The sequence below is a fragment of the Bos grunniens genome, chromosome 23, assembly GCF_055505025.1.
Source record: "Bos grunniens cultivar Pamir isolate PY7600 chromosome 23, Bosgru_T2T1.0, whole genome shotgun sequence".
NCBI lineage: Eukaryota > Metazoa > Chordata > Mammalia > Artiodactyla > Bovidae > Bos > Bos grunniens.
In genome coordinates this window covers 7,954,065-7,970,915 of record NC_141187.1, presented here as the reverse complement: position 1 = coordinate 7,970,915, position 16,851 = coordinate 7,954,065, and the positions used below count along the sequence as shown (strand labels likewise).

The following is a 16,851-nucleotide window of genomic DNA, read 5'->3' as shown; positions in this document are numbered from 1 at the left end:
GGTGCAGTCGGGAGTGCAGACCAGCTGGCACTGTCCCCCCGGGCGGCCTCACCTGGGTGGCTGAGGGGTGCAGTCGGGAGTGCAGACCAGCTGGCACCGTCCCCCGGGCGGCCTCACCTGGGTGGCTGAGGGGTGCAGTCAGGAGTGCAGACCAGCTGGCCCCGTCCCCCGGGCGGCCTCAGCTGCCTGGATAGCCTCGCTGCTCCTGTAACGGAGGGAGCTTCCTGCCTTCATTCTGTCTTTTGTTTCTGTTTTTTGGTCTTTTCCTTTTTTTAAAAATTGAAGTATAGTTGATGTACCGTATTATGTAAGTTATAGGTATGCACTACAGTGATTCACAGTTTTTAAGGCTTATACTCCATTTATAGTTACTATAAAATATTACCTGTGTTCCCCATATTGTCCAACAGATCCTTGTAGCTTTTATACCCAGTAGTTTGCACCTCTTGCTCCTCTCCCCCATCACCCCTCCCTAGTGGTGACCTCTAGCTTGACCTCTATATCCCTGAGTCCGCCTCTTTTCTGTTACATTCACTAGTTTGTTCATTCGTATGCCCAACAGTGCCATGATCTCAGCCTTCAGTAAAGTGACTGCTAACATTGGGGGGGTGGTTCTTCATCTCTGAGCCTTAGTGTCCACTTTGGGCAACGGAAGTTACAGTAATTTATGTTGCAGTTACACAAGGTAATGGGCTTCCCTGGTGGCTTAGATGGTGAAGAATCTACTTGCAGTGCAGGAAAACCAGGTTTGATCCCTGGGTCTGGAAGAATCCCTGGAGAAGGAAATGGCAATCCACTCCAGTATGTTTGCCTGGAGAATCCCATGGACAGAGGAGCCTGGCGAGCTACAGTCCATGGCGTTGCGAAGAGTTGGACACGACTGAGCAACTTCCACTTTAGTTTACATAAGGTCATATGTATAAAGGGTCTTACCCACTGTATATGTGCCTCAGGGCCTACAAATGTTGGTGTGTTTTAAAAATTCATTCCAGATTCAACTGTGGACAAATCATATATACACATATATACGTCTTGTATATGTGTGTATGTACATGCTCATATGTGTATTAATATATATCTGTATATGTTTGTGTGTGTGTATGTATGTGCATGTCCGTGTGTGTGTATACTGGTATCGTATTTATGAACTAGGACCATAAATAATGTGTGTTCTTTACTACCTTATACAACCAATTTTTTAAATTGAAATGTGTGTTCTTTAGTAACTTATACGACAAGGCAGAGACTTGTGTGAGGTAAATGTTACCACAGATTTAAATATTTGCAGCTTTAAAATTTGTACTGAGAGCTTGTATGTAGCTTCTGATGACTGTGCAGCTTGATCTTCCCCTGACTTCTTCTGTCTCTCTTTACCCCCAGTTTAGAAAAATCAGGTATGTTTAGGCTCTGCTTGCCTTTGTCGAGCTGCTGGAAGAAACAGCATGGGACAAGGAGAAGCTCTTCTATTTCAGCCCTTCTTAATGTTGTGGCCTCAGTCATCTCTGCCTTTGTGACCCCACAGGCTGTAGCTTGCTGGGCTTCTCTGCTCATGGAATTTTCCTGGCAGGAATATTGGAGTGGGTTGCCATTTCCTCCTCAGGGGATCTTTCCGACCCAGGGATTGAACCTGCGTTTCCTGTGTCTCCTGCGTTGGCAGGTAGATTCTTTACCACTGAGCCACCTGGGAATCACTTCTTAGTGTTAGTACGTCCAAAATAATGTATTCTTGAAATTAAATACTATGAACTAACCTTTTCTAGCCCTGAAAGCTGTTATCTTAGGGTTTAAACAAGAGGAACTTAAAATAGCAATTTTGGTTTATTTCAAGAATTACAGCACTTAGTGGCAGGTAAACATGGGGGGAAATATTCAGCCTCATTAGTAATCAAAGGAACAGAAAACAAAATGTTACCAGACTGTTTTACCAATAACACAGGCAGTTTTTAAAATGTAAGAGACAGGAAAGAGGGGAAGACGTTGAATGGGTGGCGGAAGCATAAGGGTGTGCCTCGCCCCCGCGTACGTGGTTTAGCAGTGTTGGTGCCTTTGGCACAGCGATTACCCTGAGGGAGCTTAGCCTAAGGAAGTAACCAGGAGCGAGCATAAACATAATTATCACCTCAGGACCTTGGAAACAACCTAAATGTCCAGCCACTGGGGATTGGTTACATGGAGTATGAAGAGATAGGCAGCGGACTTTTCTGCCACTAGAATGGAGGACTATTTGGAAAAATAACGATGGGGGAAAGTTTGTAAAATAACATCAAGGGAAGCACGGACCTAGTCACTGTGTCTGTGTGACAAATAAAAACTACATTGGAACAAAACGTCATCCCTGTGTGATGGGAACGCTGGTGGTTCCTCCCCCCGCCTTTGGACTTTTCTGTATTTTCCAGATTATGCTCATAATCAGAAGAAAATCTGTAATTTAAAAATGCATACTTTATGGCTGAGTAATGTTGCATTGTGTATATATGTACCAGAGCGTCTTTATCCACTCATCTGTCGGGGCACATGCAGGTTGCTTCCACACCCTAGCAGGTGTAAATGGTGCTGCAGTGAACACTGAGATACATGTGTCTTTTTCAATCATGTTTCTCAGGGTGTATGCCCAGTAGTGGGATTGTTGGGCATTTGGGTCGGTTCTAATGAAGCGGATGAGCCTAGAACCTAGAAAAACAAATGTCGCATGTTAATTCATATATATGGAATCTAGATGGAAACAGATGGTACTGATGATCCCACTTGCAGGTCAGTGACGGAGACACACAGAGAGAGAGCAGAATTGTGAACACAGAGAGAGCAGAATTGTGAACACAGAGAGCAGAATTGTGAACACAGACAGAGAGAGCAGAATTGTGAACACAGACAGAGAGCAGAATTGTGAACACAGACAGAGAGCAGAATTGTGAACACAGAGAGAGCAGAATTGTGAACACAGACAGAGAGAGCAGAATTGTGAACACAGACAGAGAGAGCAGAATTGTGAACACAGACAGAGAGAGCAGAATTGTGAACACAGAGAGAGAGAGCAGAATTGTGAACACAGACAGAGAGAGCAGAATTGTGAACACAGACAGAGAGCAGAATTGTGAACACAGAGGGCAGAATTGTGAACACAGGGGGAGCAAGAGCGGGTGGGGTGAATGGAGAGAGTGGCATGGGAACATTACGTTATATGTAAAATAGACAGCTAGTGGAGACTTGCAGTATGGCTCAGGGAGCTCAGAGTGGTGCCCTGTGACAACCTAGACGGGTGGGAGGTTGGGGGGGAGATTCAAGAGGGAGGGGACATGTGTATACTACGGCTGATTCATGTTGATGTGTGGCAGAAACCAGCACAATATTGTAAAACAGTTGTCCTTCAATTAAAAATAAACAAATGTAAAAAATGCATACTTTAGCATACTTTGTACTGATGAAACCGTATGAACACTTAGTGGGGTTTGAAAAGCCTCGTGGGAATGACAACAGTGACTTTTGATGAGGTGATGGGACTTGGTGGAGGGGATTGTTTTTAATGTTTTGCTTGAATATGCTTTTGTTCAGACTATATCTTGTATTGGGAAAGCGAATATAAACGTAGAAAAAGTATTTTGGAAATCCACGCCACGTTTGAGCAGAGGTAGTAGTGTGCAGATACCTCCTGGTCCACGTTGAGGATGATGGAAACAGCTAACAACGGTGGTCAATGATAGACGTTTTCTTTCCTTCTGCAGATATTCCTGAAATTCCAGAGAGCATCTCATTCTGTAAAGCACTACAGATCGCTGACTTCAGCGGAAACCCGTTGACTAGGTAACCTTTCTGCTTGCTTTTCTGACCATAGTACTAAAGGCACCTTTTCCCTCCTGGCTCAGTTGTGAGCCCACTGACCAGTGGATTCCAGGCACCTGTGATGCCAGGGTGACTGAATTGCTGCCCACACAGCAGTGCGGGGACAGCTCTCTGGAGTCTGTCCCAGGGGTGTCTCTGGGCCACGTGGGCCCATTTCTAAGATTTCTCGAGACTCTAAGCAACCTCGGAAGAAAGAAAGGTACTTTTCCTTTCCATTCCTTTTGTTTGTTTTTAAAGTGTCTAGAAAAATTGGGATTAAGTTAAAACTTGGGAGTCATCTATCTCAAAATTGCTTGGGTCTTCTTGGGTATGGAGAATGCCCTATTTCACTTTGTTTTTCCTGTACCTGCTTATTTTTAAGAAGTAAGTATGTCTGTAATTCTGTTTTTTCTCCTTTGAATTTCAGTTTTATGTTACTAATAATGCTTATTTTTATGGAAAATAGTGTTCTAGTAAGCTCCAGCCCGATTGCTTTCTGACTCACCACTGTCGTCACGTCTCATCCTCTTTCCTGACCATCCTTGTCCGTGTGGTTGTCCCTCTTCCTCAAACATTTCCGCAGCTCCCACCACGATGAGGTCAGGTGGGAGCCCCTACCGTGCTGTGAGTGTCCTCCACCCTCTGTCCGACCTCGGCCTGCCTTCCAGCCTTCACTCCCCCCAGTTGCCTTCTCTGGCCTGGTCCTCGATTTCCCTCCCCCTCTGTTTTGGCTGTACCAGTCCCTTCACTCACCTTTCAGATGCAGCCTACGCATCACACTTCTGCAGGACCCTTTCCTGGTGACTCCCACGGCCCCTCCTCTGGGCTCTGTAATGCTCTCTGGGTACTTTTCTCATAACGCTGGAAATCTGCATGTGAGTGATCACTCCGACCCAGGCCCCTGGACTGGACTGTGTTCCTCTGTCACTTAGCTTGTATCTGCTGCCCTGCTGTCCTTTCTGGAAAGGAGAGAACCCTCAACTAGTGTTGTGGAACCAAACTGAGCTGCTTGTGCTAAAGGCAGCTTCTGGGTTAGGCAGCTGAGAAACACTCACTATACTGGCTGGAAGCTTTTTGTTAACTCTTCAGTTGCTTAATCCCCTTTTCTGTTTCTTATGTTTTTTTCCCCTCATGTCTGCCGACATGTGACTTTACCATCATCTCAAAACTCTGGATCAGAACACATTGCATCATAAGAGGCCTTACTCAGTTTTCACCCTGGCCTCTTGTTTACCAGGTTTCTTGAAGGAGAGCCATTTTAATGTGGCGGGTGTGTTCTTTTAAGAATTATGAGTTAAGAATCTGTGAGTTGAAGGGACTTCACTTTCACTTTTCACTTTCATGCATTGGAGAAGGAAATGGCAACCCACTCCAGTGTCCTTGCCTGGAGAATCCCAGGGACGGGGGAGCCTGGTGGGCTGCCGTCTATGGGGTCACACAGAGTCGGACACGACTGAAGCGACTTAGCAGCAGCAGCAGCAGCAACAATTATTCAGCATGGCCTACAGATTTTATTACTGAAGCAGCTGAGGCTCCAAGAGATGGAACGACCATTTAGGATTGGCCTACGGATTTAATTACTGAAGCAGCTGAGGCTCCAAGAGATGGAACGACCATTTAGGATCATGTAGCCACTGAGTGACAGCTCAGACTAGCTTTCCTCCCTCCCCACCGTAAGTCTGGCCTTCCTCAGCGCAGCCCATCACATCACTAGCTTGACTCTTAATGTTAACAGCCAGTAAAAAAGCAAACCAGCCACTTAAAAATATATTTTCCTTACATTTAAGATCATTTTAGCTAGTTTTAAAATTATATATATATATATATATAGTTTCTGGAAAAAATTCAGAACAGATAAGTTGCATCTTTTGAACTATAGATAAAAAAAAAACTTACCTCTATTACACTATGGAAGAGGTTATTGTTGTTGTTCAGTCACTCAGTCGTGTCCGACTCTTTGTGACCCCATGGACTACAGTATGCCAGGCTTCCCTGTCCATCACCAGCTCCCAGAGCTTGCTCAAACTCATGTCCATTGAGTCGGTGATACCATCCAACCACGTCTTCCTCTGTCATCCCCTTCCCCTGCCTTTAATCTTTCCCAGCATGAAGGTCTTTTCTGACGAGTCAGTTCTTCACATCAGGTGGCCAAAGTATTGAAGTTTCAGCTTCAGCATCCATCCTTCCAATGAATATTCAGGACTGATTTCCTTTAGGATGGACTGGTTTGATCTCCTTGCAGTCCAAGGAACTCAGCTCTCAGCTTTCCTTATGGTCCAACTCTCACATCCATACATGACTACTGGAAAAACTATAGCTTTGACTAAATGAACCTTTGTGGGCAAAGTAATATTTCTGCTTTTTCATACACCATCTAGGTTTGTCATAGCGTTTCTTCCAAGGAGCAAGCATCTTTTAATTGTATGGCTGCAGTCCCCATCTGCAGTGATTTTGGAGCCCAGGAAAATAAAGTCTGTCACTGTTTACATTGTCTCCTCATCTATTTGCCATGAAGTGATGGGAACAGATGCCATGATCTTTGTTATTTGAATGTTGAGTTTTAAACTAGCTTTTTCAGTCTTCTCTTTCATTTTCATCAAGAGGCTCTTTAGTTCTTCTTCACTTTCTGACATAAGGGTGATGTCATCTGCATATCTGAGGTTACTGATATTTCTCCTGGCAATCTTGATTCCAGCTTGTGCTTCATCCAGCCCAGCATTTCTCATGATGTACTCTGCATGTAAGTTAAATAAGCAGGGTGACAGTGTACAGCCTTGATGTACTCCTTTTCCTATTTGGAACCAGTCTGTTTTTCTATGTCTGGTTCTGACTGTTGCTTCTTGACCTGCACACAGATTTCTCGGGAGGCAGGTCAGGTGGTCTGGTGTTCCCATCTCTTTCAGAACTTTCCACAGTGGAAGAGCTTGCAACTTTGTAAAAACCATTCCTGAGAATGTATTTCATCGGTTATGAAAGCCCTCATTAATACTCTCATATTATGCTCTATATTAAACGTCATGCAGCATAGGATCTGTTTTTTAAAAAAGGAATCTAGAAAGAGGAGAGAAACGAAAGACTCTAGTCTAGAGGCTCTCACTAAGGCAAGAAGCCCTCACTACCCCCTGCAAAAAAATGAGTTATGTGTTCTCTTCTCCATCTTAGCGGGTTTATGTATAAGGACCTTCAGCATTTTAGATGCAGTGAGATCTTTTTGCCTTCAGTTGGTGTTTTTTAAAACCTCAAATACTGGTAACCAGAGGAATATTGAAAGTAAATTTTCTTTATAAGTATTTAAATAATTTTATTTTGAATCTTCTCTGTTCAGTAGAGTCTAAGAGAAGTATACAGAATTTCTTTTTTGTGTAGAATGTTGTGAAACATATAATCATCTCACATGATTGGCATCTTAGATCAAATCAAAAGAAAAATATTAAGAAAGTAGCAATTGGCTGTCAGCTGATTAATTGTAAGTAATCTGTAGCTTTGCTCTGGGTATTATAAGCTACAGGAAAAAAAACCTGAAGCAGCTGTCTTATGTTTTATGATAATCTTGTGGGCTAAGATTTCTGTTTTCTGTTAATCCATAAAGTGTTTTCACTCTTAGGCACCTCCAGCTGCAGCAAGTTTTTACCGTTTTCTTTCATAGAGTGCTCAGTAGGCTCACGACACTTTTTCTCCTTTATTCTTACAATTTGTATTTCTTCCTTCTTTATTTCTGGATCACTTTATCAACAAGTATTTATCATGTCCCTGTACTGCCAGGTAAACCAAGTCCTTACTTTTTTTTCATTATAGTTAGAAAGACAAGAAACATGCCACATGTAATGTAATTTTAGGAGGTTATTTCAATCAGCAAATAGAAGAAGAAAGCATTATAATTATGTTCACTATACACCATATATGCAATTCTCTTTATCAATTATAACATTTTTTGTTGTTTTTTTAGATTGCCAGAAAGCTTTCCTGAATTACAGAATTTGACATGTCTTTCCGTAAATGACATCTCACTGCAGTCTCTGCCTGAAAATATTGGCAAGTAAGTTAAGTTTTTATGTGCAGTTTGCTTATATCAGGGTGAATGGGCATTTATATCAACTCCACCTCCTTCCCTTTTTTGGCTCTTGTTTTACGTCTACTCAGAAAGCTGCTTACCCAGTCTTCAGTTTCCCCTCAGGAAAGACCACAACCAGCTTCTGTGTGTTTTGCATCCGGTTGCCCCTGAATTTTAATAATTAAAAAGGATGCTGCCTCTTGTTACTGGTGGAGAACCTAATTTATTTGGAGTGTTTCTCTATAAACGGATGGATTCTAGAGTAGTTAATTGAAGCGAAGCAGCGTGTGTCATATAGGTGGTTATTAAATCCTGTTAGGAATGACTGCTCCTAGTAATTTCATTGAAAACTTACGGCCTGTGCCTTATACAGCAGCTGTGTCTGACAGGCTGTGCACCGTGGATCTGGGGACAGGGAGCGAGGGTGGTGGTCTGGAGAGCAGGCTTGGAACGGGGAGGGGCGAGGCGTGGCGAGGCTGTGTCAGGAGGGGATGGAGCAGGGCGGGCGGGGGACTGGCCCAGCTCAGTCCCCATACTGGTTCCTGAGGTCGGGGAGCATGGCCATGGCAAGAAGTGTAGGATCCTTTGAAGGAACTGTATGCTGGTGAATCTGTTCTCTTGCACATTCCCACGGATGAACTGATGGAGGGAATTATCTTAGCAGGTCTTCTCCATCCCTTCAGGATGGATGGTGGCTTGAAGCAGGCCGGTGGCTCATGCTTGACCACTTGAAAGCCCACCTTGCCGGCCAGCACTCGTGGACCAGTGTGTGGCTGTTATAAACGATTTCTCTCATGCTTACCTGTCCTGCTTAAGTTCTGAGATGAAACAGAAGCTCACTTTTTGGGAACTGCAGTGTATCTGGGTCTCTTCTGCAAAGGCTTTTCTTCCCAGGTGTCTGCAGTCCACTGTGTCCCCTCCTTGCTAGAGGGAGACGGCTGGCTGCCCCGTTTCTACCTGCAGGCCTGTGTTTCTCTGCGGTTCATGCAGATGTTTGGACCCTGAGCCAGCATATGTGATGATTAAGAACTCCACCCTTTTAGCTCTGGGACAGGATAGACACAGGAAGGTCCCAGCACCCCGAGTTCATGGCACCCTTCGTGGAGGAAATCGCAGTGTTTTGTGCTGGAGAAAGCAGTCATTATGATGTTTTTGTGGAAACTTTTTGTTGTTGTATTTTTGTTAATATGCATATTTGAAAAGTGTTCCAGCAATCATTGGATTTAGTACATGCTAAGATGGGCTTCTCTGATAGCTCAGTTGATAAAGAATCTGCCTGCAATGCAGGAGACCCTGGTTTGATCCCTGGGTCAGGAAGATCCCCTGGAGAAGGGAACGGCTGCTCACACCAGTATTCTGGCCTGGAGAATTCCATGGACTGTATAGTCCATGGGGTCGCAAAGAGTCAGACACGACTGAGCGACTTTCAGTCAATAATCATGCCCTGCACTCGTGCTGTGTCAGGTTTCATGGATTTCTAATTAATACACTAGCCATGTAAATATTGACCTTGCCTGCCTCCTGCCCTCAGGGTCTCTGGAATCTAATTCTCTGAGCCCCTCCTCCCCTCTTCTCCTGCTCTGGCTGGCCAGCTGGCTGCTCCGTCCATTTCCTCATTTGTGTGTTTTTAAACAGGTTTCATGGACCCGACTGAGCGACTTCACTTTCACTTTTCACTTTCCTGCATTGGAGAAGGAAATGGCAACCCACTCCAGTGTTCTTGCCTGGAGAATCCCATGGACAGAGGAGCCTGGCGGCCGCAGTCCATAGGGTCTCAAAGAGTTAGACACGACTGAAGCCACTTAGCGCTTCCTCATTGGGAGGGACTCTGCAGTTTCCCAAAGGATTCCCACATGGTTGCTTTGGAGCATTTAACTAAATATTTAGTAACCAGAAAACTTCTTAGTGACAGGATGGTATTGTGAACAGGGCACAAATAGCAGGTGCTGCAGAAAGCACGAAAAGGATGTTGAATGGCCACTTACCTGATGGATACTCCCCGCTGTCCCTGTGGATGCTGGAGTGGAGGGCCGGGCGTGAGTTACCCTGCCGGTTTGGTCAGATGAGGCAGACATCTCATTGTCGGTCCTTTCAGGCTCTGTTGACGATGGGAACCCTGTTTCTCCTTTCGGCGCCTGGCTTGGACAGGTGGCCTTAACTGAGAAAGCTGTGGAATTCTCCAGGGCCGGGTGGGGGTGTCCTGCCTGGGGGAGAGAGCCCAGCCTTTAGGACAAGCAGCCTTGCAGGACCTTGGAACCGAGGGCACCCTGTTCCCTCCTGTGTGATTTGCCAAGAGGCAGTTTGGAGGGCGTTTGGGCATTGAGGGCAGAGCTGGAGCTGGAGTCTGGCTCTTCTGGTCCCAGGCCTGCTTTTCCCCAACTCCCCGCCGCATCACCGTGGGACAGCCGCCCACCCCCCCCACGGCCCTGAGAGCCTCAGTGACTATGTCCTGGTTCCCCTTGTGGCACCTAACAGTCCACTCATTAAGGAGGCAGTTCCAAACAGCTTGGTAAAAATTTTTCTGCTAACAAGCTAGTGGCTGTTCGAAAAAGTAGTCATATACTTTGAAAGACTGAATATTTGTATTGCATTCTGAAACATCCCCAGATCCGTGCCATGGGAGGGGGGTACCTGATGGGCACCAGGCCAGCTTCTCAGATCACCATGGCCTCTCCTCTTCCCTGTCCTCACCGTTTGTCACTGCTTTGCAAAGATGCTGTGTCATCCACACACGCTCAGAGCTGTCCAGTGTGGAAGCTGAGCTGCTGGTTTACCTGGTAGCGTTTCGCTGCGTGTCTTTCTCATATAGAACTTTCTGCGGGGCTCCCGCGAGTTCCCCCCCAGTGCACAGGAGCTTGAGCTGCTGCCGTGGGAATTGCTGAGTGTGCTGTTTGGGTTCTTGCGAGTCTGCAGCATCAGCTGTTGGTGATGAGCAGCAGCCAGCGTGGCACAGGTGGTTCATTCCTGCAGGGCGTGGCTCTGAGCCAGGTAACCATTGTCTGCTCACTGGGATGAAGCAAGGCTCTCCAGCAGTAGAATCTTTGCAATACTTTGTAACAAGATGAGGAATGATCATGAAAATCTTTTAAGCCACCAAGAGGTGTACCAGCTACTTCATGCAAAAGTATACATTTTTCTGTCACTAGAATAAAAGTGTCCCAGATTTGCTGGCCCTTTTCTGGGATGGCCCGTCCATAATTACTTGGCCCTTCAAAGGAAAGGGCATTTAACAAGAAAGCAGGAAACTAACTGACTTTCGATGGGTGTTTAAAAACCTCTTTGTTAATAAAAAAAAAAAACCTCTTTGTTAAAAATACACTTTCTGATTAGTCTTCTTGAACACACGTGTTTGATGTCAGGGATGATGGGACTTTATCAGCTGAATTTCAGCAAAGACCTTTCCATAATCAGAAGAAATTTTTTAAAATTACTAATGAATGATTTAATAAGTGCAGTTGATGACACAGTTCTTGAATCAGTGTAACTTAAAAAGAAAATATCTTGGCTGGGCTGAAGTATGTAGAATCTTTGTTCCCTGACCAAGGATCAAACCTGAGCCTCCTGCAGTGGACGTGCTGAGTCCTAACCACTGGACTGCCAGCAAAGTCCCTGGATCAGTGTGACTTTGCGAGGTGTCTTTTTCCCTTGTTACACCATTAAACAAGTATCAAAGTGAATCATTTAGGGTCAGTTTTGTTCCTAAACGTAAAACAGAGTATTTACTACATAATATAGTATTTTCAGTCTCATTGCTTTCACTAATGAGAGCCCAAAAGATTTTTGTATCTCTCATAAAATATTTAAGAATATTTTTCTTTTGTTTTTATTTTCTACTTATTTTTTTTCTTTTTATATTTTATATATGGGTACATAGTGTATCTATATATCTATCTTACAATAAATATAAGTGTAAGGATTTACTCTTAAACGTGTGGGACCACCCTTTAGAACAGAATAGTTGGGAGTCACTTAAGCTAGAGACCAGGGGTTTCTAGAAGTCTTTCCCGGCTCTTGTGGAGAGTATGGACCAGGCTCTGGTGGGTGGTCCCTGCCAGCCCCTCCCTGCTTGTACCAGCACAGTTCTGCTATTAGCTTCTGATGTTTTTGTATCTGTGTTGCATGTAATGTTTGCATTTAAAAACCTGCTGCATGTGTGTTTAACATGGTTCAGTGACCTGTTGCAGACGCTTGGCAGTGCTTGCTCACTGTAGCATCGGGAGTTTTCACTGGGCTGTAGATCACTTCAAACCCTCTCACGAAAGTGAATTAAAAAATTTTTACCTGTCTGCTCACTATCCAGACTGGCTGAGGTTTCCCCCCACTTAGTGGTTGAAGTTCTAGCTCTTTTGTGAAAACTTCCCTAGTGACTAGGAGAGATGAAAGAGATCCCAGACTCACAGATACCTGATCCCTGGGTCACCCGCACGCTCAGCACTGGATCCTTTGTCTACACACAGAAGGCTAGTGCAGTGTGTGTGTGTGTGTGTGTGTGTGTGTGTGTGTGTGTGTGTGGTTGGCATGTACACTGGGTCCACCTTGTCTCCTGGAGCTGTGGAGCTCTGGGTCTGAGTCCCTCTTTGTGTCTGGACCGACCCTGCTGTGGCTCTGATGCGCTGGGCAAATTCACGGATGAGACGCATGGTGTTCCCTCCTCCATGCTGCTGGTCTCCACACGGACATCGCAGATCGTCCAGGTGGGCTCTAGAAGCTTTGTGCTGGGACCACGTTAGCCTGTCCCTGCAGAGTCACCTTCTGGGCTGAATGCTGTACCGTTCCTATAAAAAGCTGACTGAAGAAGCAACTGTGAAAAGAACCTGTTTCTCTGAAACCGTCTCCTGAAAAATGTGTGTGTGTGAGTCGCTCAGTTGTGTCCGACCCTTTGCGACCCCACAGACTGTAGCCCGCCAGGCTCGTCTGTCCAGGCAGGAACACTGGAGTGGGTTCCCATGCCCTCCTCCTACTGAAGAATACTTGTTACCAAATAATGTTGCTTATTTTCCCCCAGGTAAGGAGGTATTACAGAGAGATTTAAAAAATACGTATTTTTAGGGGAAAAAATGCCTCACTGGGAGAACCGTAAGCTTCTTCCTTTTAATAACAGTTCTAACATTTATCACATTTCCCTTTCTGCTTTTGTTGCCAGAAAGCTCAGAGCTGGTTCCCACGATCAGCAGGAGCAGCTGTGTTGGTTTCCATGTGGTGGAGGGACCCGGGGACCCGGGGGCAGGGGTGCTGCCGGCGTGCAGGGGGGCGGGGGCGGGGTGGGGGCCTTGGCACACCTGTCCCGTTACAGCTCCCACTCGCTGAGCACCGGGCGCCAACCCACGCTGTGTTAGCTTTGTCTGTAAAGTGGGGTAAGTCATCTGCCCGTGTGTGTCTCACTGGTGGGGTTTGAACTTGGTCTCCTCCTGTAGGAAGCTGCATTTCCTCTGCTGTCGGATGCCCCGCTGAGCACATGAATCTCCTCCTCCCTTCCCCAGCCCTCGTTCTCTAATTCATGAAACTTTTGGCCTGGTTGTGCTTTATGAAGACCTCTTTAAGTCCCTCCTAGAAAGAGTTGGGGTAAAATTAAGTAAAGGGCTTTGTCACTGAAGGTGCCAGTGAGGCAGAAGGGTGGCAGGGGAGGAGGGGGGCCTTCGTAGACCTTTGAGAGGAGAATTCTAGGTCTCGGATGGGCTTTATGAAAACTCTCTCAGTAAAACTGAGTTTTCAGATATGCTCTTGAAAACAGTGCCAAGTGACGGTGACTTTTTACTATCACTAAAAACACCTGGAAGATTCCACTGCTCAAGCCAGGAAAGATGAATTTACTTTAAGAAGTTTTGAAACATTGGTACAAAGTGTAAATGAACTTTCCTCTCAAAAGAGCCTTTTGAGCTTGTGAAAACATTTTTCTTGAGATTAGTGGTAGCAACGTGGATGGACCTAGAGATTATCAAACTAAGTAAAGCAGGTCAGACAGAAAGACAAATGTATCAGTTTTATGTGGAAGCTGAACAATAGTACAAATGGAGTTATTTATAAAACAAAAACAGTCTTGTAGACAAAGAAGACAAGCTTTTGGTTACCAAAGGGGAAAGGCAGCGAGGGATAAATCAGGGGATTGGGCTGAATAGATACTCACTACTGGGACTTCTGTGCTGGTCCAGGGGTTAAGAACTTGCCTTCCAAAGCAGGGGACGTGGGTTCGATCCCTGGTCGGGGAACCAAGATCAAACATGCCATGGGGCAGCTGAGCCCGCACGCTGCAACTACCGAAGCCCACACACTTTAGGCTGATGGTCTGCCACAGCAGAGGCCGCCTGCACAGCAATGAACAGCCTGTGCAGCCATAATGATACTTTTTAAAAATCAGACACACACTACTCCCCAGGTGGTGCTAGTGGTAAAGAACCCACCTGCCAGTGCAAGATACAAAAGAGACATGGGTTCCATCCCTGGAGGAGGGCATGGCAACCCACTCTGGTACTCTTGTCTGGAGAATCCCATGGCACCTGGTGGGCTACAGTCCATGGGGTCGCAAAGAGTAGGACATGACTGAAGTGACTTGCGCATGTGTGCGTATATATGTGTGCGTGTATATATATATATATGTAAAACTGAATCACTTGCTGTATACTTGAACTTAGCACAGTATTATAAATCAAGTATACTTCAACAAAATGGATGCAGCCCTCATTTAAGGGAGTGGGTCCTTCCTCAAAAAGCTGAACATGATTACTATATGACCCAGTAGTTCCACTGCTAGTCATGTTTACCCGAGAAAACTGAAAACATATGTCTATAGAAAATGGGTGTACAAATGTTCATAGAAGCATCATAATATCCAATTTGAAACAATTCAGATTTTCATCAGTGGAGGAACCAATAGACAAAATCTGCTATTCCCATGTGATGGAGTATTACTCAGCCATAAAAAGGTAATGAGGTAGTTACACATGCTCCAGTGTGGATGGACCTAGGAAACGTGTTCAGTAGGGAAGCCAGACAGCAAGGTCACATATCGTACCATTTCATTCAGATGAGATGTTCAGCAGAAGCAAGCTCATAGAGACAGAAATTAGTGGGTTGCCTGTGACTGGGGTAAGAATAGGGTGGGATGGTGGGAGCAGGGTGTGTGTGTGTGTGTGTGTGTGTGTGTGTGTGTGTGTATCTCACTGGTGGGGTTTGAACTTGGTCTTGTCCTGTAGGAAGCTGCATTTCCTCTGGTGTCAGATGCCCTGCTGAGCACATGAATTTTTTCCTCCCTTCCCCAGCCCTCATTTTCTAATTCATGAAACTTTTGGCATATTTGGGCTTTATGAAGACCTCTTTAAACCCCTCCTAGAAAGAATTGACTTGTGATGGATGTGAAGTTTCTTTTTGGATGATAGAAATTTTCTAGAATTAGGTCATGGTGATGTTTGTACAACCTTGTGAATATACTGAAAACCACTGAATGGTACCCATTATAAAAGTGGATATTATAGTATGTGAAATGTATCAAAATAATAAAAAAGAAGGGACGTTAGGCAAACTTGAAGAAGCCTGGTGCTGCTGAGGGATGATGCCATACCTAGGAAATGGATCTATGCTATTCTTACAGGAAATCTTCTGTAATGTAGCCTCACCAGCAATGTGCTAAGATCATTTCGTCTCAGTTACTGGCACCTGGTGATAAGCAGGTACACAGAGCCAGAGCCTCCAAGACGTCCAGGTGTTGTGGAGTCGGGGTGGTGGGAGCTCAGGGAGAATGTGAGAATCTGGGAAGCCTCTGCCTTCGTCGCGAGCAAGCTGCTCTGTTTGACTTTGTGTATCTAGCTTCATGAGATTCCATATCCTTGGCTGTTAAAGAAACTGGTACCATCAGAAAAAAGATGAGTTAGCCTAAGTATATCTAGACATCTCTATTTAATTAAATTTCCTCCTCAAAGAATAACGTTCTTTAAGAAGAAGAAATATGTGTAATAGATTGGAATGGTGCCCAAAACCCAGTGGTCAGTCACTAAATGGTTATCATCAATAAAGAGTTGGTTGTGACCATTTGCTAAGAGAAGTAGAACAAGCAGATAAGCCCTGGGTTCTCTGGCAGATTGAAGTCGAGCGTGTGGGTGTGATTTTGTGTCTGCTGCCCTTGGGAATGGTGACCTGTTAGTACATGCTGCCTGAAAAGAATCAGTCTTTTTGAAAACTGTTACTGTATTTAATACTTTTTTTTTTTTTTTTGAGGCCTGGGAATTTCTGTAAATATTTATTGCTCCAAAAATAAAATGAAAGATTTTTAGAAAATTTTCTAGAGCAACACCGCCATAAGGAAGTTTGTAACCAGAGTTTTCTTATTAAATACTAATCTGGTACTAAAAAAGTAGAAATACCGTGGATATGTAAGTACTTCCCTCATCCTAGTTGAAAAGTATTGCCATAAATGTTTCCAGATTTTATATTTTAATGGTTTAATAGTATACTGTCATTTGTTTGTTTGGGGGCACCTAAATTTATTTTATTCTTTCCTTTCTTAATGATATTTGCCACCAAAATGGGAAAAAAAAAATCCCAGTGGTTTAGAAAGGAATTTTTAAAATACAGTGGAGGACAGATGTAAATTTTTTTTTTTAAGTAACCCCTCATCCAGTCCCTGAAATAGAATCCTAAAAATACAGTTGGCCTGCGTGTTGGCTCACAGCAGGGTGAACTCTTGCGCGTGCTCTCAGGGACCGTCAGCTGCTGGCACCAAAGACTTCTGCAGACTCTTCCTGCAGAAGCTTGTTAGGATTTTATCTTTGTTTTTTTAAACCCTGTTTGGGGGACTTCGTGGTAGTTCAGTGGTTAAGGGTTTGCCTTCCAGTGCAGAGGACACAGGTTCAGTCCCCGAGGTGGGGAGCTAAGACCTCACGTGCCACAGGACAGCGAAGCCTGTGCACTGAGCTACGGAGCCTGGGGCGCTCCGGGGCCAGACGCCAGCTCAAGGAAGCCCAAGTGGGCAGTGAGGACCTGATGTGGCCAAA

General features: G+C 44.9%; 1 protein-coding gene and 1 long non-coding RNA gene across 6 annotated transcripts in view; one reads left to right on the top strand and one right to left on the bottom strand.

The window, feature by feature from the left end:
* The window catches only part of LRRC1 (leucine rich repeat containing 1), a 135,605-nt gene that overhangs the window by 82,883 nt on the left and 35,871 nt on the right, over window positions 1-16,851 (top strand). For 2 of the 3 annotated variants that reach the window (XM_086371053.1, XM_086371054.1), the window contains exons 3-4: window positions 3,720-3,798; window positions 7,763-7,852. The exons of the other annotated variant lie outside the window; for it this stretch is intronic. In XM_086371053.1, coding sequence (XP_086227179.1) covers window positions 3,720-3,798; window positions 7,763-7,852 — 169 coding nt within the window. The remainder of the gene's footprint in view (window positions 1-3,719; window positions 3,799-7,762; window positions 7,853-16,851) is intronic. 3 annotated transcript variants of the gene reach the window in all.
* Window positions 1,800-10,833, bottom strand: LOC147346542 (uncharacterized). 3 transcript variants are annotated; one of them, XR_015152935.1, is made up of 5 exons: window positions 10,642-10,833; window positions 9,853-10,071; window positions 4,570-4,775; window positions 3,644-3,725; window positions 1,800-2,670 (listed from the first exon to the last, which is right to left on the bottom strand). It is a non-coding gene; the product is annotated as an uncharacterized LOC147346542 (long non-coding RNA). The 3 variants fall into 3 exon arrangements; XR_015152934.1 differs by having other exon boundaries at window positions 10,499-10,831; XR_015152936.1 differs by lacking the exon at window positions 4,570-4,775 and having other exon boundaries at window positions 10,499-10,818.